The sequence below is a fragment of the Argentina silus genome (genome assembly GCF_951799395.1).
Source record: "Argentina silus genome assembly, chromosome: 12".
Classification (NCBI taxonomy): Eukaryota; Metazoa; Chordata; class Actinopteri; order Argentiniformes; family Argentinidae; genus Argentina; species Argentina silus.
The window spans coordinates 18,121,579-18,143,994 of NC_139666.1; the positions used below are offsets into that span (position 1 = coordinate 18,121,579).

Genomic DNA, 22,416 nt, shown 5'->3' on the forward strand with positions numbered 1-22,416 from the left:
CTTCTTGTAGTCATCTGAGATACTTGTATTATTCTGGTCCTGTGGACAGTCTGTCTGGGTCACCTCATACCTAACCACAAGCCTCACATTACACACACACACACACACACACACACACACACACACACACACACACACACACACACACACATACACACACACACACACACACACACACACACACGCACACACACACGCTATCTGAATTTCTTGCTCAATGTTCTATTCCGCCAACGTGAGGCCAAAAATCACATACTGTAGTTATTGTTATCAAGTAATTTTAGTGGAATCATAGAATTTAATACTAAATTGATTTCCCCACTTTTTTCAATCATGGTTTCAATTAAAACCACTTATCTAACCCTCTTCTCCTGCTGTTACAAGGATTCAATCGCAGGAATTTTAAAAACACAGCATCGAAGAACATAATTGATATGGAATGCTTTATCGTGATTGGCTTGTTGAAACGTTTTAGAATCTTTTCACCTTGCACAATTATCCCCCCATATCTCATTCACTTCTTAATAAAAGTGAGGTTTTCTCCTGGGGATGGCAATAAGAGAGGCGACAGCCAACCATTTCAAAGAGTTTATTTCAAAGTGATTTCTCTGTTAGGACAAAAGCATAAGAACTGTCCTGCCCATAAGCTGGAGAGGGCTGTCATGAAATGTGACTGGACAGACACTGACTTCATACATGTACAAACCTCTTGGATGAACTGGCATGCTGACCAGTCAAAACACAACACATCCTCATAGCTGCTAACCAGCAGGAAAGCCAGTTATACAGTGATGGGGTGAGGTGGGGTTGGGGTTGGGGAGGGGGAGTGTATGTAGGATTTGATGAGTAGGTTGATTAGTTGTTAGTCGGGGTCGGGTGTGGGTGTGGGTAACATTGGGGGTGGGGTGGGGGGTTTGAGTGAGGTACCTTGGGGTGAGGGGAGTACATGCAGGATTGGGACATGGTTCAGAAGTAAAAGGTGGAAGGCTGTCTCAAGCGCTGACTGTCATTGACATTTTCGGGAAGGTCTTCTCGCCCACGGAGAAAATCGTCTCCTGTCCGCCGTGATGACGGTCTGCCAGCCAGCGAGATGGCGTCCAACACCTGTCAATCACAGGTTTCCACAGTGATCCATAGACAGTCTCCCATGGCAATCGTCTTGATGGACAACCTGAAGAGAGAGAGAAAGACAGAGAGAGAGAGAGAGAGAAAGAGGGAGAGGGAGAGACAGAGAGACAGAGAGAGAGGGAGAGAGAGAGAGAGAGAGAGAGAGGGAGAGAATGTGGGTTTAACGATACACCAAAAGGTCAGCAGTCAGTGAAGACAGCACAACAGTACTTTATCTCCCTCAATTTACTCCGATCAGGGAGATATGGAGCTTTCAGCTGGAAACTTGTGCACCAGGGGACCAGACAGACCCTATTGCACATGCAGTATGATTACTAAGAAGGTTATCACTTATGATATGCCCAAAGTTCACACACACACACACACACACACACACACACACACACACACACACATACACACACACACACACACACACACACACACATACACACACACACACACACACACACACACACACACACACACACACACACACACACACACACACACATAATTAATGACACACATGGTGTAAATCAAATCTGATATAAAGGTGAATTTGCTTAAAAGCCAGTAGGTTATCAGTGCACTTGCAAATGGATAGAATTAATCCCATTTCACCCATCGTTGCTAAACTGCCTGATAGCTGACAACAATCTAATGACCTCTGAAACAAATTGAGTAGTGTTATCATAATCATTAAGGGCTATTTATCTGTACTCTACTGAGCGATGGGTGGGAAATAGCGATCACTCACACGTTATAATCTGACCCATCTGAACAACCTGGTTTGTTGATCACTTGACCTCACAGAGTTCAAAGGTCAGGGAGTTCAAACAGCTATCAGTGTGCTGCAGGACCACTGCAGAGAAATAAAACCACTGTTTCTTATCAGGACTCTTTGACCTCCCATTAACGTCATCTACGCCTCTTTGAAAATAATCACCCGTCACAGAGCTATCAGAAATCCTTTACAAAGTGTGTGTGTGTGTGTGTGTGTGTGTTTGTGTGTGTGTGTGTGTGTGTGTGTGTGTGTGTGTGTGTGTTTCTCTCGATAAGAGAAATCGAGAGTGAGAGTACACTATATTGAGTGTGTGCATGTGTGTGTGTGCGTGTGCATGTGTGTGTGTGTGTGCATATGTGTGTGCATGCGTGCATGTGTGCATGCGTGTTTGTGTGCATAATTGTGTGTGACACAAATCATACAGCCACAGATTTTCCAGCAGTGTGCTAAAGGGATTAGCCATCTTGGCAGCGAGGAGACTGTGTCTCATATTGTTGTTAGCTACCACAGTCTTCACTAAATGATGCTAAAGGCCTGGAAAAGAACATGGCCAGATCACTGTAACTGGGAAGTAGCAGAGACCAAAACACTTATTAATAGTTATTTCTGGTATCACAATCCATATCTTTGAGCATAACCAAGCCGAATATCATTTATTTTTGACCTGCAGCATTCCAAGAGAAATGACTTTAGCTAATTCAGAAAGATGAAAGGATCTGTATGGTAGCATGTATCTCACTGAATGAGTTGTTGATGATGAGGACAACGTCAGAGATTCAGTTTCACTGAGTGATATAGGAGTCTGTGTCTGATGGAGAAATATCTGTGTAGCCATCCACTCTTCTCTTCCAAGGCTACAGTCATTACCTTCTCATACAGATGTCAGGTGTGTGTGTGTTGTGTGTGTGTGTGTGTGTGTGTGTGTGTGTGTGTGTGTGTGTGTGTGTGTGTGTGAGTGTGTGTGTGTGTGAGAGAGAGAGAGAGAGAGAGGGAGAGGTTATTTTACACTAATTTATGTAAAAAAGGTATTTTCCGGGTTCTGTGTTCATATTGTTCCATGTTCATCTGGCCACTGACTGTCTCCACGGGCTGGGATGGAGTCTTTTTAAAACTTTGATTTCTCCCAGGAAAAGTGTTAGGGTTAGGATTTGATGTGAGATTTAATGCTCAATTATCATCAGTGAAGACAGATTTGCACTTGGGGGAAACTTAGGTACTGTGTACTGAAACATTTGTTGGCGGTAAAATGCTTCCAGATTTTATTCTATTTCTGATTTTTAAATTGTAATGCTAAAATGTAAAAAACAACAACTAATATTTAGGAAAAGTCAGTGTGCTGTTAGTGAACAAAACTGCCAACCGGAGTAATCGTTTGCGCTATAATTGTTTTTGTGGCTTGTCAACAGACATGGCTTATAGCTTGAAAGAATCATATAGTCCTAACCATAGAGCTATAATAGGTCTTCAGTTGTACTATATCTATGGTCCTAGACAGAATATTGGGGGGCGTGTCCCGCGGAAATACGCCTATGAGACAAAGAGAGAACAAGAGAGAGAAAGAAAGCAAGAGAGCAAAAAAGAAAGAAAGCTATCTGAGGGGAACACGGTGCCGACCTGCCCTGGGCTAGAGGGCGAGCACTATTGCCCGTAGCAGCAAGTGGAACGAAAAGTAGGCCGAACATGGTAATTATGTAACAACACGCTGCGGGAGGTATCATTACTGCCAAACCACCGCAACAAACTCTCTCCCTAGAGCCTTTCATACCTGCTGTCATCGACGGTCCGTTCGATCGGGAAAGGCAACAACAACAACAACAACAACAACAACAACAACGAAAACCAACAAACCGCCCAAAACATCCAGTCGAAATCAATGAGCAATCATAAACATCTAGTCTTTTCATTCTCATCTCTCTCCCAATATTTTCACCCTACAGATTATAGCCGTGGTGAGACTCTAACGCAGTCAGACGTGGTCTGAGTTATTTACAAAGGCAGGAAAGTAAAAGCAGTGCCTGTGTGCAAACATGATGATGATTGCGATGTCTCCAGTTATGTGAACATTCTGCAGTTCAAGATTTATGGACTTCATAGCGTATTGTTTGCCCTACCTAGAGATAGGATTGACTCCGAGAGACAAAAGTAAAGACCTACCTACCTACCTGTGTTCGTGAAAATCTGAAACTAGACTAAATAGATTTGTGCAAGTAAGCAGTGTTGCATTTACAGAAAGTGTGAAAAAAGTAAAAAAGTAAATAAATAAAATAAAAGTAATTTCGTCATGTTTTATGAAGACCGTCTATAATAGACTAGGCCATAGGCTACCTCGTCAAAAGTACAGGCTATTTGAACTATATTAAATGCGTTCATAGTTCGAGTGGCCTATTTTTCTTCTTAACCATAGATAATTGTCAAAGAACCACCATGCCCTTAGAGAAAATTGGCCTCTGACCAGGGCTGAGTGTCAAGAGTCGTAATCGGAAATGGCTTTTTACCGCTCGTTTCTAGGTTCTGAAATAACGTTATTTCAGGACTGGACAGCTCTTGAGTAGATTGGTAATGCTGGGTTAATGACCTGGCTGCGTGCATTACAGCATATTACACAGGCCACATGCCGGAGGGAAGAGGTAGGCTACAGAATTGGCCGAATTGATGAAACGGTCAAATAAACCAACTTTTTTATCGTTCTTACGAGTAGGCATTCCCATTGCACACTACACTGCACTAAAAAAGCGTGTAGGCTGCTTAGGCTACATTGTAGGCCATAACGTTGACGGGTAGGGAGTACAGTGAGAGGGCAGGCACATTGTCAAGAGTATACAGCTTCTACTTGTAGGACCGTGCGCAGTTGGACATACAGTGTCTGGGAGAGACACGACTTCTTTTTTTAGTTTTTCTCATACAGCATTGTGAGCAGCACAATATAGCACAATACAAAAGCCTCGTGTTGTAGCCTATTGTGTTTTTCTTTGCTATTACTCTAGGTTTGATAGTTGAAAACCGTTTCAGAGTGAGGCATAGGCTACTCTTATGTTGGTTTCTAGCGAGAATCATGACTTGCAGCTACCATTTCTGTGCAGATCGACCCCCTAGCCTTTTTCAGCAACATTTGCATAGTCCGTTCTGCTTGACTGGCCGTCGCCGCTACTGCGAGGGGCCGCTTTTGTCCCCCTCTCACTCGGGGGGCAACATTCAGGTAAGGACGACAGAGGAGAGAGTAGTCCAATTACGCAAGAGCAGAATGAGTAGGCCAACGCAGGACGCACACACACACACACACACACACGCATACGCACACACCAAGAAATGTTGAAAAAGTTGTATTCACAGAAAATATTCTGCCTTTTATGAAAAATCCATTGAATATGCTACAAACGCGATAGGCATATTCGTGGAACAAACAACAAGTACCTCTTTTGTATAAGGAGACTTGTGCTGCTAATTCACAGCGGAATATAGTGCGTATAAGGTTAAGCTTTGGCCTATTTGAGTAAGTTTGCAATGAGTGACAGTTCGTTTTCACGCGGGGCTCATTTTCATGCGTTCCCGCGCGCCTCTATTATGATGCAGTGGTGGGAAATGAGAGGTCCGCGAGCTGCTGCCGTGCTGATTACTGCTCCTTGGGGACCCTCTGTTTTCCTCGGTAATTGATAGTTAGGCGCTGCTCTAATCAAATACACCGTCTGTCTCTATGATAGAGACCAAGCCAGTCAAAAGCATACGCTTGGTCGCAATGAGAGGGTATTTTCTCTATAAGCAAAGTGTTAACCCCGTGAACCATTTGCCTTTTCCAATGGAGGGAGAAATAGACGAGTTTTGTGTTGCTATTTTAGCTCGCCTACATCTAAGCATATAGGCCTATAGGCTTACTTTTAAGTAGCGATTTGTGGGTCCAGACTTTAGCGTGTTCTAGTCAAATCAAAAAGGGATATTGGACACATTTTTATTTTATGTGAATTTTAGATGAAAATGAATCAGACTGCTGCCTTGGAAATGTGTTCCTTTTCTTCGAAGAAATTCGCTTCCTTTCACGAACTGATGGACAGACGGAGCTGGTAAAAAAACAAACAAAAAACTTCTATCTTGCTAAACGTATCCCCCGCTCCTCATCCTTCACCCCTTCTCTTCCCAATACACACAAAATGCCCACTTCCCGTGGTGCGCTTGGTTTTGTGTGGTCCCCGCACTGTCCCGTTTTTGTCGTTTCTCTGACGGGTTTTCCCCGGTCTCCTCGCACCTGCGTCGCTCCTAGGTCCCTTCAGGAATGCGCTGGGGCTTGTAATCGCCTTTGTGGGGGCATTGAGTTGTACGGCTGACTGAAACTTCCCAACCTCACAGCGTGCTGGCCGCTGAATAGGAGTCAGCGTGGGGCGGCTCTCCAAACCACGGCCCCTGCCAAATTCCAACAGTGATGCTCACAATCACTCCCACACAGGCCTCGCTATACCGCCAGGCAGGAGGGATAGGGGGCGAGGAGGAGAGGGGGTGAAAGAGAAGAGAGGAAAAGAGTGCAAAAAGTCTAAACAAATGGTCTAGTCAAGGCATAAAGGCATAAAGGCAACATGTTTTTCATCATCACTCCCCGGATAGTGACAACCCGGTACCCTAAATCAGTTTAGAGTTTGATTTTGATTTTAACATTCCGCATTGATTTGTTCTGAAGGGTCCACAAAATGTTACAATAAGGCAATTTCTAAGGGCTTGTGAGATATCATGTTATTGTAACAGTGTGGACCGTGTTGAGTTTATTTAAAGGGGCCTTTTCTACCTTTTCAACACAGATGTTTGTCATTGTGATCAAGGGCGGAGGTTGCAATTAACCAGTCGATAAAAGTTTGCCATGTCTTTCATTAAGGGAATCATCTTTGCTGCGTGGTGGGTCGGGAGAGGGATACTTCCTCACGTTAAAAACAATGGCGAGAGGAAAAGTTAGAAAATAGTCAAAATGTGAACTTTCTCTGTATATGCCTATTTCAGCTGTGCCACCGCGTTTCGGTGCATTAGGCCTGTGCTCCAGTGTACAGTGAGTCGCTGTGGGTAGATAGGCTACAGCAGCGCTGTGCTTCGCTCCTGGAAGACCGCAGGATTAAGAGGCAGCAAGATTGTTAAACATGTCAACGTGTAATTGCACGATAAGGCCCTCGCGAGGAATTCATTGGCCCAGTTGCTTTCTCTATTCCGCGCTAATCTCGCGCAGCACATTCGTTCTGTGCAATCTGTCTCTGTAATCTTCTGTGACAGAGCGGGCACCGAGAGCAGGCTGCTCGGCTGTTTTTTTTAGGGGGGAGAACGGAGAAAATATGCAGAGGCGTGATAAAGTGACGCTAATTATCCCCATTTAGGACAGCGAGTGCAAGGGATCGGGGCTTTACGAGCGCCGAGTGTGCCCCAGCGCTGATGGCTTCCTAGTGCGGAATATATCGGTGGCTACAAGATAAGAGTATCGCGTGCAAGAGAGATTTATTGGTCGGACCCCCCCCCCCCCCCCCCCCCCCCCCCCTCCTCCACCACCCCACCTTCCCCTCTTTCTCAAACACCAACCAAACCTCCACCCCCTTGCAACCCCTCCCTTCCTCTTTCCCCTGTCGTTGAGCAGTAAATTATTCGGGTTAAATTTACCAGAACGCTCCTCTTTTAGAATGGCGATGTGCCGTAACGCGCCCCGCCTCTCCGGTTTTCAGCGTTTAATCTGTGTCGCTTTACATCAACAGATAAGATACAAATAACTACTAAGCGGGCCATCCTATACGCTCCACTGTGTAGGAGGGAGTTCTCTTTGCAGGGTATCTGTGTCGATTTGGGGGTCACACCAAACTCACTTTCAGCCACTCCTTTTCTCGTGTTTATTTTGTTAGAAAATGTTGGTCTCTGTCTGTCTCGTTGGGTGTATATGCCTACCTCTACATGCCGTCTGGTAAATGTCACAAATTCTTTAGTAAAGCTATGCTCCAAGCACCACGTTCATGAGCAATGCTTTCACAAGAACCCATGCAATGGAATAGGCCTACAGTCTGAAATGTGGCCACTCTATTGCAATTGTTTTCACAGTGCTGCAGCTGACATAAATATACTTATTCAAAGATGTGAAAACTCAGTCAATCTAAAGATGACATGGGATCCTATAACCTCTATACAGTTATAGATCAAAAGGTAATTGATTACTAAAGAGACAAACAAACACACACACACACACACACACACACACACACACACACACACACACACACACACACACACACACACACACACACACACACACACTACTCATATCAAAAAACACTTGCAGCATGTATGTGAGGTGAAATACTAAGCTAACTCATTGAGAAAGATGTATTTTTGGGCTCCTGTGGGACTTGTCACTTTGTCACTTGTTGCTGTGTGGAGTGGTCTGAGGGGTTGGCAATGACATCATTGCTGTTGAATGAGGGGTAGTTGTTGTATAAGGATATTAAAAACAAACAATTCTGAACCTGCATCAAATATCGCTACTCCCAAAAGTAGATTTACATTTAATTCACATTTTTGGCGCAGGAAGCATGTCAAGTTTGTCAAGTAGAGCCTCCTCACTCTTCTCTGACCCATGTCCACTTTCTGTTTTTCAAGTGCTAAACAACTAGAAAGGCTCATCCCCTTAACCTAGTTTACTAGTTTCTAAAGAGGGTGATCCGATGCTGACTGATGTGTTCAAAGAGAAGACTCTCCGACATTCTGTCAATCTCCCCCCTCACTCTCTGTCCTGCTTTTATACAATACTCGCCATCCAAATTGCACACTGGGAAGGGATGAAATGTCAAACACCTAAACTTAAAATCAGAACTATACAATACAGTGATAATAACTGCAGCAGAGTAGTCAGTCAATTGCAGTTCTACCTTGGCCTAATTTGGATGATATTGCAATCTTGCTTCTCTGTCAGCCTCACAAGAGCTGTTGCATCCTTAAATATTTCCCTGCATACATAAAGTACAATTACTATAAGCATCTCTACTTTCCAGATGTACTCCAATACAGTGGACGGAAATGTGAAACAATCTGCCCTGTGTGCTGCATTTGAAAAAGGAAGAAAGTCTATGCCTCCTTAATGTCCTACAGAACAGATGTGCAAGAGAAATTCAGCCACTGGAGGAAAATGGAAGTTAATTAAAAAAAAAAAAAAAAGAAAAAGGAAAAAAAAAGAAACAACCCCCCCCCCCTACTTTATCGTTAAAAACATGAACATGAAAGCGTTCATCGAGGTGCTTGCTAGTATAACGCAAATTCTGAGTTTGTCAACCGCAGACTAATGAGATTTCCTTTGGATCCGCAGTGCTTCCTATTCAGGGCCATAGGCTTTGTGTAGGGATCAATACACAGCCTGACCTTTGACCCCTGCACCATAACAAGGAAAAAGCAAAGTTACCACTTTTCTCCCAAATAGACCATTAAAAAGCTTTCAGCTTGTACTTATAAGGATTATCTACTTCTGTGTAGTTTATGTATTCAGTGATAAAAATAATTAAATCACAGTCTCACATAGAATATGGGGTAAAGTAAATTCATTACAAAACTGTTTTCTAGTAATCAGTATCCACAACCTTATTCAGGTGTACTGTAGGCCTACAGGCTGATAACACAGAGTGGGACTGTATTAAAAGTTGATATTCATTTACAAATAAGGCTATTACAAAATTCTCCAAATTATTTTGGTCATAAAAGGCGGTGCATAAAAGTTCAATGATATTTGAGCAGAGAGCTCAGTAGGTCGAACATACAGTTATACATGCTTTTGTGCCGTGTGGTGATATACTTTTCATTTACATTTACATTTTTATGGCAATTTTCAAATAACCACGGCCATATGGTCGAAACCCTTTAGCAGATTAAGAAATTATTCTAATATAATTTCTTGTATTATTGTGACAACTACTTTCAGAGGAAAACCTCTAAATATCCAGTTGAACAGCCAAAATAGGGCTATCAACTCTAGAAAGTCTTGCTTCTATTGTGTTGGACTAGGGATGTATTTCCGACAGGCAGGCTAAAAACGACGTTAAAATTGTTGCTGCAGTTGAATAATTAATCAAATATAGGCTTGTTATAGTTATACATGAAACGACATAGCCTAATTAAACGTTTCTGCTGCAGTATTGTAATCTGTTATCAATGCCTGCTGCATTAATAAGAACAAGGTTAGGAAATTAGGATTCCACTATTTAGTAATATTCACACGATTGCACTCCAATCAAGTTACATAAGAATTAAGTAATAAAACGCAAAATTCACAATCGACCAAAGATCAATAATAAAGATGATATGGTTGAGACGCATGTAAATATACTCCGTTGCCCAGACCTCGACTTCTTTTTTTGTTCCTTAATTACTCTGTTTGATTGCAATCTACAGGCAACCCAAAAAAGTGACTTCATAGCCAAAGTAGCTTGTTGCCAAGTGAGCAGCTTTTATGACAGCCAAACAAACAATATACATTAATAATATAAAATGCTATACACATTTCAATCATTTGTTTGGTGAGGTTACATCTATAGATTGATCTCAGAGCTATAGCATTTTCCCTGTTCTTACACTAACTTGTCGGTTATTTTGCAACAGACTTTTGTAAATGTATTAGGCCAGCGATTCGTTCACAACTCCACCTAATACCTATAATAATCCCCGTGTACTTCACATGGCTAAAACTCATTGGCAGACACAAGATAGTGAAAATAATCAATCTTACACTTTGTTTTATAATCAGAGCAACATAAATGTGAAATTTATTCAAATTTTAATTCAGCGCATCAGGACCTCTCACTAGCAGAAATGCATTTCTTAAATTGTACAATATAGCTGTTGCGCGTCAGTCTTCAAAATATTCGAATTATTCACAATTTACAGAAAATGTCACAATGAAAATATATGATTATGATAATTAATAGACATACGGTAAACGCACATGTTTACACGTTTGGGGAATTATCAAATGAGAAAATATAAAACCATCATGAAACCATGCAATTAGCATGACTATAAAGACCATCTTAACTTATTTTAAATAACTTACAGTAACCCCAAAATAATAAGACTATAGGATTTTAAACCAAATGTGTTTATAAATTTGGCGTCGCCCTCAAAAGTGGATACAAGTGGACAAAATGATAACACAATGACCTATATTTGAACTCATATCTTTTGCGTAATATAATTTCACTGAACTCAAAGAGGCGAAATGGACAAGCTATTTACCTTTGATTTACAAGACCACCATAAACATTCTCAAAATGCAGGTAGTTCAGGATCATTTAAAAAAGAGGTAAATATTTGGTTATGAATTTGTCTGGTGTCCATTGTCTTATGAATATTCTAGATATGTGTTAAAGGAACCGTTCCGTTCACACCAGCCGTCGCACTCTGGTAATGTTGCGGCAAGGCGTGCAGTCTACTTTGCCCTGAAGGGTCCCCCGGCTCTCCGGTCGGTAAATACATGCTTATCATCTCTCTCAAGTCTCCGGGGCAAGGACCCCGAGAGTGCGTGCTAACGGGAGGGCTTACGCTTGGCTCCGACTTCACCAGCGACCCTAACGTGCCCATGGCAGCCGAGGAGGAGACGCCAGAGCTCTGGTGCTGCGTGTAGGTGATCCCGCCGTAGCCGGACGGAGAGGCGCTCATGTAGCCCTGAGAGTTCGAGATAGGGCTGTACTGGAGGGTCGACATGTCATAACGGTGCATGGCCTGGGGGTTGTGCGGGTGGTGGTGGTGGTGTGAATGGTGGTGGTGCGCCCCACTGCCCGGGTGCTGGCTGTAGGCTAGCTGAGCCTCCTGCATCATCGCTGCGGCCGCAGCAGCCGCAGCCACTTGCCCCGAGTACGCACCGTTCGCCCAGCCGTTCATGTGCGCGTAGCCAGAGCTGGCTGAGCCCCCGTGACCCCCAGGGCTTTCTAACCTCTGGCCAACCCCGGATGAACTCATACCCAGACCTACTCCACCGCCCCCGCCAGCAGAGAGCAGCCCACCGGCCAGAGAGTATTTGTCCTTTTTCAGAAGCGTCTTGGTCTTCCGTCTCGGCCGGTACTTGTAATCCGGGTGCTCCTTCATGTGCATGGCTCGCAACCGTTTCGCTTCGTCGATGAAGGGACGCTTCTCAGCCTCGGACATCACCTTCCACTCGGCACCCAGCCGCTTACTGATCTCAGAGTTGTGCATTTTAGGGTTCTCCTGAGCCATCTTTCTCCGCTGCCCGCGGGACCACACCATGAACGCGTTCATCGGTCGTTTCACTCGGTCCTGGTTCGCTTTGGACCCACTGTTTGGCCCCGTTTGCCCCGTAGTATTGTTCGTTTGGGGTCCAGGGGAGTGGAGGTCCGTTTCCATCATCATGCTATACATTCACCCGGTTTTCAAACTTCGCAATCAACGTTGAAAAAAGTAGGCTATTGGGCGCGCAAGTCCGGCAGAGCAGGTGCACACGAGTGAACAATCCTACACCAAAACGAGTGAAATTCAAACTAACACATAATCCAAGAAGAAGAAGTCGCATAAATGTGTTTTCCAGTGCTTTACCCCCTCTCTGCTGGTTGGTTCACATCCACGTTGATAGAATGCGCTTTTGAGCCACTTTCTCTGTCGGAGTTGAGAAGTTAGTTAAAGCGGCGGCCATATGATGCGCCCTGACAGCGGTTAAATGAGCCACGAGCAACCAATGACGTTCTAGAAGCAGAATGATTTGCATGGCATTTGGTCAGGTGATGCAGAGCTCGTGAAAGAAGAACACACTGGCAGGCGGGGGGGTGAGAGGGGGGTCAACCCCTCAAACTAACAATTTAACATGAAATCTGAAAATGTTTGCCTCTCCTCTCAGGACTTTCCAACAAAAATATGTTGGATGTGTGTTAGGCACTATTACACCATTTGCGTAATTTCCTCTACATAATTTCACTACATTTGTTCAGTGCATTCACTGAAGGGCATTATGCCTTTACTTCACTATGACTGCTTGGCCATATAGTTTAAGTCTGCAGAAAATATTTTTGTTAATGTTTGATAATTTCGAGTCAAAGTAATGAGCTGGTAAACTCGCCCGAACAAGAGGTAGCCTACAAGCACTAACTTAGGTAAGTTAGAATAAGGAATAGCCTATACGTAATTTAAGCCATAACACAAAGTCACAAAGTCAAAATTAGGCTACAGCAGGCCAGAACTCTTTTTTCATTTGAGATAGTTTTAGATAACAGGTCTCTCTCTCTCTCTCTCTCTCTCTCTCTCTCTCACACACACACACACACACACACACACACACACACACACACACACACACACACACACACACACACAGACACACACACGCACACACACAGACACACACACACACACACACACACACACACGCACACGCACACGCACACAGGCACGCGCGCACACACACACACGCGCACACACACACACACACACACACACACAATGTTAGTGAGCCGTGCGATTATCCTCTGTAGGCTTACTTCAAGTCCATGGCGTGTGAGCTGCTGCGAGAGATTTTGCTATTTCAAATCACCAGATATTATGCATAAAAGCATAAAGAGAGAACATCAAATCGCCGGAGCAGATTCTAGACTGTCATCGCCGTCTGCTGGTGCTGATTGAGAGCGTGCGCTATGGTGCTGAAAGACAGCGACACATAACCTAATGTCCCTACCACTGCCTAAACCGGTGACTTATCTACTTAAAAAACTGAATATTTCAGATGATAACGTCTGTATATGTGAGACATTACAAAATATGTGAAACGGTTATATAAATTAAAACCCTGTTTCTGCCAGGAATATCCGCGGTGTAGACCTATAGTGTTGGGTCTCACCAGGCGTGCAGTATAATTCAAATTTCACAGATGACCTCCCCTGAAAAGCCCAATCAGCGGCTAATTGAAAGGGAAAATAAAATATCCCTTCCCCGCGGCGAGAATAACGATGTAATCATTGTATCATACTTTGCTGCTTTTAATTAGGGCTAAGACTGATAGCTATATAGCCCTCGATACGGGAACCGGATCATTCACCCCTTTCCGTCTGCGTTCGGGTCAACGGAACTCATCAATAATATCAATGAGACCCACAACTTGTGGCTGATGGTTCGAAGGTTATCCTACATTTTTGGGTTAAAAACACGCACGTGCACGCGGCAGTAAGCGCATCGGTAGGCTACTTCATCGAATCCCAGATCATTTGACTCCTCTTTTTAATTTGATGAAACAAATGTAATCCCAAAGTGCTGCTACTAATAATAGTAATAGCAAAAGCAGCAGTAGACCTAATAATAACAATGATAACAACAATAAAAATGACGATGATATGTAGGCTATATATTATTTGATAATGATCAAAATAATAACACAAGTAATACTACTACTACTACTACTACTACTACTACTAATAATAATAATAATAGTACATATTAATAATAATACATAACAATATAGCGTCATTACATTGTCATTATTGTTATTATTATAATCACAACCTTGCACACAAATAATAGTTTATTTTCATTCAAAGCCGTGTTTATAAATAGGCTAATCTATAGCCTATTATTATATAATATACGAATTTGAGGGAAGAGGAGATCCACGATCTGATACTAAAAAGATTTGGTCATATATTTTCATGTTTTATTGTAATAACATTACCAAACTTCATGATTATTTCCGTATGCTTATGACAACATAGCATTCTGGCAGTCAGTACATTTGTGTTTGTGATCGGTTTTACTGTAAGGCTTTTTTCAAGGACGATTCCTATAATATATATTTTAATGGTGATACTTGTGGATGAGTATATTGGTAGGCCTACATATTATTTTGACACTACATAGGCCTCATGTGAATAATAATTGGTGATTAATTATTATTATTATTGCTATTATTATTATTATTATTATTATAATTAATAGTAGTAGTAGTAGTAGTAGTAGTAGTATTACAATTGTTGTTGTTGTTGTTGTTGTCGTTATCAAAATGACAGACCTATTACTGAATTAATTGTTATCATGTCATCATTATCAGTAGGCTAATAATTATTGTCATTGCAATATAGGGCTACCTATTCGTTTCCGAAAATAAACAAATTCATAGCCTAAAACCAAAGGGAAACAAGAGAGAGAAAATGTCAGTGAGGGATTAGCCTTTTGAATCGCAGTGGGACCCTCGTGCCCCATATTTACTTTCCCTGTCATTCTCGATCACTCGCCTCGCGCTTTCAATGCTCCCCGCTTCTTTGTGCGCACGCTGTGAAACGTTCAGCACGCGCGGCTGCTGGTGCACGAGCGAGGGCAAGGGTCACGGCAGTTATCCAGCCCCCTAAACCAGGCAAGAACAATAGTCATTTTCTTCCTCTTTTTTTTGTTCAAAATCAATTTTGATTTACGATGCAGTCGCCAGATTTTGGACCTTTCTCGGAAAATACACCAGAATTATTGATCACTTCTGCCATATCATGTGCTTCACATAAATGCCCCTGAATTCCCAATCATTTTTAGACCAATCATTCTCCGGATTTCCAGAGCCAGGTATTTCATAATTTCGTCAGCATTATCATAGTCATTTGCTGGTGCTCTGATTTCTCTTATGAATATATGGAATGGGGAGGTACCGTGGGCCACCGTAGCCTTCGGTGGTTGTAAATTATTTGATTTGATTGTCATTTTGTCAGGATGAACTCAAAATATGATTTTCTGTCGGTTGTTTCTATGTATCTCTAATTGGTTTACAAAAGCAATAGGCATACACTACAAGGCCATAATTTCTGTCCAGAATAATCACAGGCCTAAATATCTACCTCACATAGGCTATTAAATACCTCTTCTTTAGCGTCACTTAGACCCGTTATTCACCTGACACCCTCTGCCTATATGCATGCGTAAAGTGTGCGTAAAGAGTCTCTTGAACTTGTGAGAGGGTTGTGAAGGGTATGGATTGTTGTGTGTGTTTGTGTGTGTGTGTGTGTGTGCGTGTGTGTGTGCGTGTGTGTGTGTGTGCGTGTGTGTGTGCGTGTGTGTGTGTGAGAGAGAGAGAGAGACAGAAATAGAGAGAGAGCGAGTGCGTGTATGCGCGTGCGTGTGTGTGTAGCCTATTCGGGTGTTTGAAGGGATGCAATAGTAGTAATGATATAATGGTAGTATAATAGTTGCCTAATGTTGTAATTAATTCATTGATGTAACCTAGTATTTAGGCCTGTGTAAACTATAACACATGCGTGTCCGAATCAAATTGATTTGTATAATATGGCTCGCTGATATACTGTAGACCTTTTTGGAATATGTATAGTCTAATTTAGGCCAATTAATATCACCAGTGTTTCATTTGTGAGGAAAGTTACTTACAAAGGCATAGCCTACTGTAAACCCACCGATAACGTATAATGGTGTTTATGATTGTTTATCTGGCCTGACATGGTCAGCTGTGGTCTGTTTGTGTCTTTACAGCCCCCTTTGAGACAATGCCTCCACTCGGCACAAAGAAGGCCGTAAAAGTCACGACTTAATGAGTTAATTAACTGACCAGGCTATCATGCGAAAACACCTGTTTCAGCGACAGGGATCCGGCGAGCTCTATATCTGTTGATCAATTTCTCTACACTACCACCCTCCCCCCACCGCCTGTTGACGAGTGAGATCCCTTCACTCGGCTTTGGGGTTGCCTGTGCATGGTAAAGAATCTACAATCTGACGCCCTGTGGAGTTTTTGTGTCCTGCAAAACAACCCAGTCATAAAAAAGACAACAAATGACTTACACAAACATGTAACTAATTGTAAATACAGAAGGGAACTGTAGCCGGCATGCACTTGCAGCTGAAGAACACATCACTACAAAAGGGGGAAAGAGAGAGCAGCCATGCGAGAGATCGGTCTATAGCAAATTGATAGCCTACGTTCGCCCAAAACTTATTCCCGAATAGTCAATATGTCAATGGAACAAATTCTGACAAACTCTGATTTCATTCTTTACAATAACTCTGTATCCTGAAGGCACCCTAAGTCATTGGGGTGGCATATACCACTGCGCGCTCACAGATAGCTGTCAGAAAGACGTGTGACTAGTCGATTTTCGTCGATTCAATGGATATACAAAACACAGCTATTATCGAATTAAAAACAATGGAGCACATGGACTGACGAAATCAAGGTTGCCAATGATCTTCAACACATCACGAATAATCATGTCACAATTACTCTCATTAAGATTTGTCACTAAAACATTGCATCCGAGATCACTTGCAACAACCCGAAAATAACGACGGCGAAAAGATAGCTATTTTGCGCATAAGTTAGTCTCAGGTTTATGCAAACTTACGCATGTCTCCCTCGTCCCCCAACCGTAGACCTTGATGTAGTAAAACATTCCTTTCCCCATACTCCTAAAGCCGTCCTAAACCCACCAAAGCTTCATGTAAGACCGCCATTCCCACTAAAATCTAGCCGCAGAGTGTGCCAAGGCCATCCGTGCCCGGTGTCCAAACCCACCACTCAACACACACTGAGGAGAGAGACAAGAAGAAATGACATTTATTATACACTCTAAAAGACAATTTCAAGTTATTGTTTCTCTCGACGAAAGGGGTTTGCTTCTTACATAATGAAGCGTCTTTTGTGTAGCGCGGAACAATACAAAACAAGTATTCTAATAAATAGCCACTTTTTTGTTCGCTCTCGAGGATGAATAGGCTCGAGCGGTTGGGTTCTGAAAAGCAGCTGCGTCGCATTCAGGGAGGGGGGCGGGGACTTGGCGGCGCGCCGCAGCGGCGTCGCTCCTAATGGATACGGAGTCGCATTTCTGATCCCACAGACTGAGGAGAGAGAGAAGAGAAAAGGAGAGATGGTGTTCACTTCCGAGTCGGACTTTGTTAGAAGCCTGGTCTTGTGTGGTGCTCCTTTGAAGGAATGGACTGTTAACATGTAACTTACAGTAGGCCTATTCAACGGACAATGACTTCTTTATTATGTGCACCATTAGAACACTATTATACTGTTATACTAAATCAGCTCATTGTGTAGACATAATACTTTTCATTAAGTCTTAACTTCTAGAAAGTTGCACAGTAAAGGTTCACCAGCCTTCTACTGCTAGGGTCATATGATAACATTGACATAAAATGTGTTAAAAAAAATAGTTTTTAATAAATCACCATCACACAAAACCACACAAGTGTTTCTCCAAAACTAAGTTGCACTACTTTAAGTTCTATAACTACGGTTCAGCTTATTTGGTGTGCAGGGGGGGGGTTGAGAATCTAAAGGTGTAACGACCCACACAGCTGGCCACCACATGGCTCTGACAGCCTGTGTGACCACTCAGTAGCATCACAGTGGAGAGCAACACACACACACACACACACACACAAACACACAAACACAGACACACACACACACACACACACACACACACACAAACACAGACACACACACACACACACACACACACACACACACACACACACACACATACACACACACACACACACACACACACACACACACACACACACCTTTTCAATCTAAGTTGAGTGCATCATTACATATTTCAGTTCTATGTGTTTAAGACTGGCCTGATGACTAGGTGAGGTAGGCTACAGTCTGTTCTAAATGTGGCTTACAACCATTCAAAACCATGGCCCTGAATCCAGAGTAGGCTATCATTAACCCCCAATAGAGATCTGTTGAGCCTCTCTCCATATCCCATAGATCATTAATCTCTCCCTTTGCCCCTACTATTCTGCTTTGTTTTCCTAACAGGCTAGCAGTGTCTGGTTAAACAGCTCTCCCTGTGAATCAGCCTCTGGCTGGCTGAAGCCCTGGGGAGTTGATTCTCTCTTCCCTATTAGCGTCTCTTCGCTAATCAAAGCCCATCCTCAGCGTTGCGATGCAGGCCAGCCTCCAGAACCAATGTTGGCTGGCAGGTGTCAGCCCTGTTCCCAGGCCCGGTGCCAGGGGAAAGTAACTAAGGGGGCACAAGACATTTCTGAGGGGGGGCACAACTATTTGAGAAAAACAAACAAACAAAAAAACAACCCGATTTGAGCTTGGTCATAACACAGGTTGATTAATTGGTCATGCAACGACATACAATGTGTTTGCAGCCAGACAGCTTTCTTGCCAGCAGAAAGCGGGCTACTGTGCTGCTTTACAAAGTGGATCTCGTCACACTGTGTATTTCAACGAAATTATACTCAAACATATAACAAAATATATAGGTTATAGTTAGCTGGCTAGTTGTTTTGGTAGGTAGGTAGGCTTATTTACTCAAACTATGTTGCAGGCCTGACAATACCTTCAGCCCAGTCACCTGCTTTCATTCAGTCAGTGGCTGGCTCACACTGATATCAGACTGAAGGACAAGCGAAAGCTTCAGATGAGCTTCTTTTCAGAGTTCAGGCTAAGCCAATCAAATTGGCATTTTTGGTGGCGGGAGGAGCAATGATGGGATCTTGACCTAATTTAGGCCAACTTTTTCTGTTTGAGTTTGAGGCCATAGGCCTAATTTAGACCAACTGTTTCTCTCTCCCAACTTCCATCTTTTATTTGGACTTGGGCGGTAGAATTAAAGAACATTGTCATTGAGGGACGCCGCTTGTTTCCCAGACGAATGCCGTCTCTGTACTTGCTGAATATACAAAACTTTTAGCTATTGAGTGCTTTCAAGAACATAGTTTCAGATACAGTTTGCCCTTTGTCATTCATCCTTTTTTGTGGAGAGTTGTCTCTACAGAACTGTATTCGGTTGCCTGATTGCTGAGGGGAATGGTAGAAATACATGGCACTTGATGGTCTGAATTTGAATCACCACTGAATAGTTGAAGTGTTTACTGTTCATCAGTGAAGTGAATTGCTCAAGAGAAAAATACTATTACTTTAGCTCTCTCAGAGGCTTCACCCCCTCTCGTACCTGCACTGGAATGGTCAGGTCTTGAGTCACAGGTCTTGTAGTATTGACAGAACTTTAGAACTGACCACTCATGAGAGGGCCAGAGCTGAGCACAGAAGATGATGACTGTCTGCAGTTCAACTGAAAGCTATTACAGCTAGAAGACCTTATTCACTCATGGTTGACATCCACACAGTGCCTTCTAAGACAACAAAGACAACCTCAATGATCTGTTTTAATCTGGATCATTGTTAGAACCACTTTGTGCTCTTCTAACATGAAAGTTAGCGTCTATGAGAGAGGTGGTAGGAAGGTAACTAGGTTACACAAGGTGAAGGCATTGGGAAAGACAACAAGACAAGTAAAAAGAAAGTAAGAGGAAAGAAGTGGCTTATGGAGTAGGAATAGAGATAAAGGAAGACATAAGGATGAGGCGAGAGAGAGAGAAAGAGAGAGAGAGAGAGAGAGAGAGAGAGATGGAATGGAAAGCAGGGACATGAGAGAGTGAGGGGAAAGCTGGGTCAGGCCTAAAAGCATCATGATAAGAGAGAGACAGGGGCGCTTGGTGGCGTAGCACACTAATGCGCATACCACGTAATCGCAAGGTTCCTGGTTCGATTCCGACCCTCGACCTATCTTGCATGTCATCCCTCCTCTCTCTCCCATCCTTCCTGTCTATCCCAATAAAGCAGAAATGCCCTAAAAACATATTTAAAAAAAAAAAAAAGGTAAGAGAGAGACAGTCGGCTAAAAGCAGGAGAGGGTCCTGCCTCCATTCATATGTATCTGATCTCAGATGACAAGCAGATTCTAACCAAGAGCCGAAACAAACACTTCACAGTATGGATAGACGGTTGCCAAATACTGTAAATCCTTATACTGCAATGTTTGTGTGAAGTACTGTATACTGAACTGGAACCAAAGTTGTCCAATCTTGTGTGGAATTATAGACAGTGGGTTTCATTCAGAGCAGCTTGTGGTCTTTAACCAGTTTGTTCTCTCATGGTTTATGAGGAGTCAATTCTTCCTTAACTCTGGATGATGTCATCAGATAGGAGTCTGATAAATCGAGAGTTTTAGAGAGGCAAAGGGAGATAGAGATAGAGAGAGAGAGAGAGAGAGAGAGAGAGAGACAGACAGACAGTGAGAGAGAGAGAGAGAGAGAGAGAAAGAGAGAGAGAGAGACAGTGAGAGAGAGAGAGAGAGAGACAAACAGACAGTGAGAGAGAGAGAGAGAGAGAAAGAGAGAGAGAGAGACAGTGAGAGAGAGTGAGAGAGAGAGAGAGAGGGAGAGAGGGCCAGGGGAGGCCAATGTCAATCCCACTGCAAACAGCAGTGGATAATCATGGGCTTTGGGACAACACTGTGTCCATAATGCTATTACCCAGGATTACCCACTCCAACAGAGAGAAGGAGAGAGAGTCTTCACATGGAGCCACAGGCCTCAGATAATCATCTTATCATCAATGACAAACCCCTGAAACATCACATTATTGAAGGGGAAAAAAAGAACATACAGGGTGTTTAAATAAAGATGTACCATTACACCTAAGTGAAAAAAAGCGGATTTGTGAAGATAATGTACGTAGAGCCTGTTTTTTTTTCTCTCTCTCTCTCTCTCTCTCTCTCTCTCTCTCTCTCTCTCTCTCTCTCTCTCTCTCTCTCTCTCTCAGGGCTCTTTCTTTTTTTCCCCCAGGGCAATTAGAGGCAAGATTTTACACATTGTTCGGCTTATCAATTAGCCATAACACCTTCCCCGCTGATTGCACTGTAATGAGTGTAATGGTTTTAACAGTCGGGAGTCAGAACTCTTAGAGAGGCTGTGTTAATGGTGTCGCTGGATCTCACAGTTAACGGCTTCATGGTGTGACTTGGAAGGAGGGGTGGAGGGGGGTGGGGGGTGGGGGGGCAGGAGCAGTGTAGCTCTCCCTAACACATCTCTAATTAGAGCTCACAGTCAGTCATTACTACAGTAATAGGGTGTAACACTAATGGGCATCACACAAGCCCCACAAACAGCAGACAGACAGAGAGAGCGACAGAGAGAGAGAGGGATGGGGGGAGGCAGGAGAGTGAGAGGAGGGCAGAGTGAGAGGGTTGAGGACAAGAATATGTCTGAGAAGTATGGAGAGAGAGAGAGAGAGGGGGGGGGGTCGGGAGAAATGAGAGAGAACCGGGGATAGAGGGAGGAAGAGGGAGGAAGACGAAAGGAGGAAAAGGCAGGAGTGCGTTTTGAATGTAGTCAGCCAGTCACCTCTGGTCAGAGACCGTTAATGGAAAGTTTTGGCTTTTTTGATATGACAGACGCACAATGGCTGCTATCTACTGGACAGAAACAGGGGGACGGGGACGGGGGGTAGACAAAAAGGAAAGTCAGAGGAGGAAGATGGAGGAAGAGAGACGAAGAGAGTTGGAGGCAGGGAGGGAGGGAGAGAGAGCAGGGAGATGGTTTCCTAGTTAACCACTTTGGCAATTAGGCCTTGTTAGCACTGATGCACTTTGCAGCCCTTATCAAGAGCTGGAGATTTGGTTCACATTCTCAACACTTTTACCCCACTGGGGTGACAAGATAAGGAAGAGGGGGGAAGTGGTGGAAGGGGAGAAGAGAGGGTAAGAAGGGAGTATGGGAGGAGTAAAAGG

General features: G+C 43.3%; 1 protein-coding gene across 1 annotated transcript; it reads right to left on the minus strand.

The window, feature by feature from the left end:
- Nucleotides 1-1,111: 1,111 nt before the first annotated feature.
- On the minus strand, nt 1,112-12,256 carry sox1a (SRY-box transcription factor 1a; the record flags this gene model as incomplete). Its single annotated transcript, XM_083681700.1, has 2 exons — nt 1,112-1,171; nt 11,423-12,256. The coding sequence occupies 2 exons, from the start codon at nt 12,254-12,256 to the stop codon at nt 1,112-1,114; spliced, it is 894 nt and encodes a 297-aa protein (XP_083537826.1).
- Between the last annotated feature and the right edge of the window lie 10,160 nt (nt 12,257-22,416).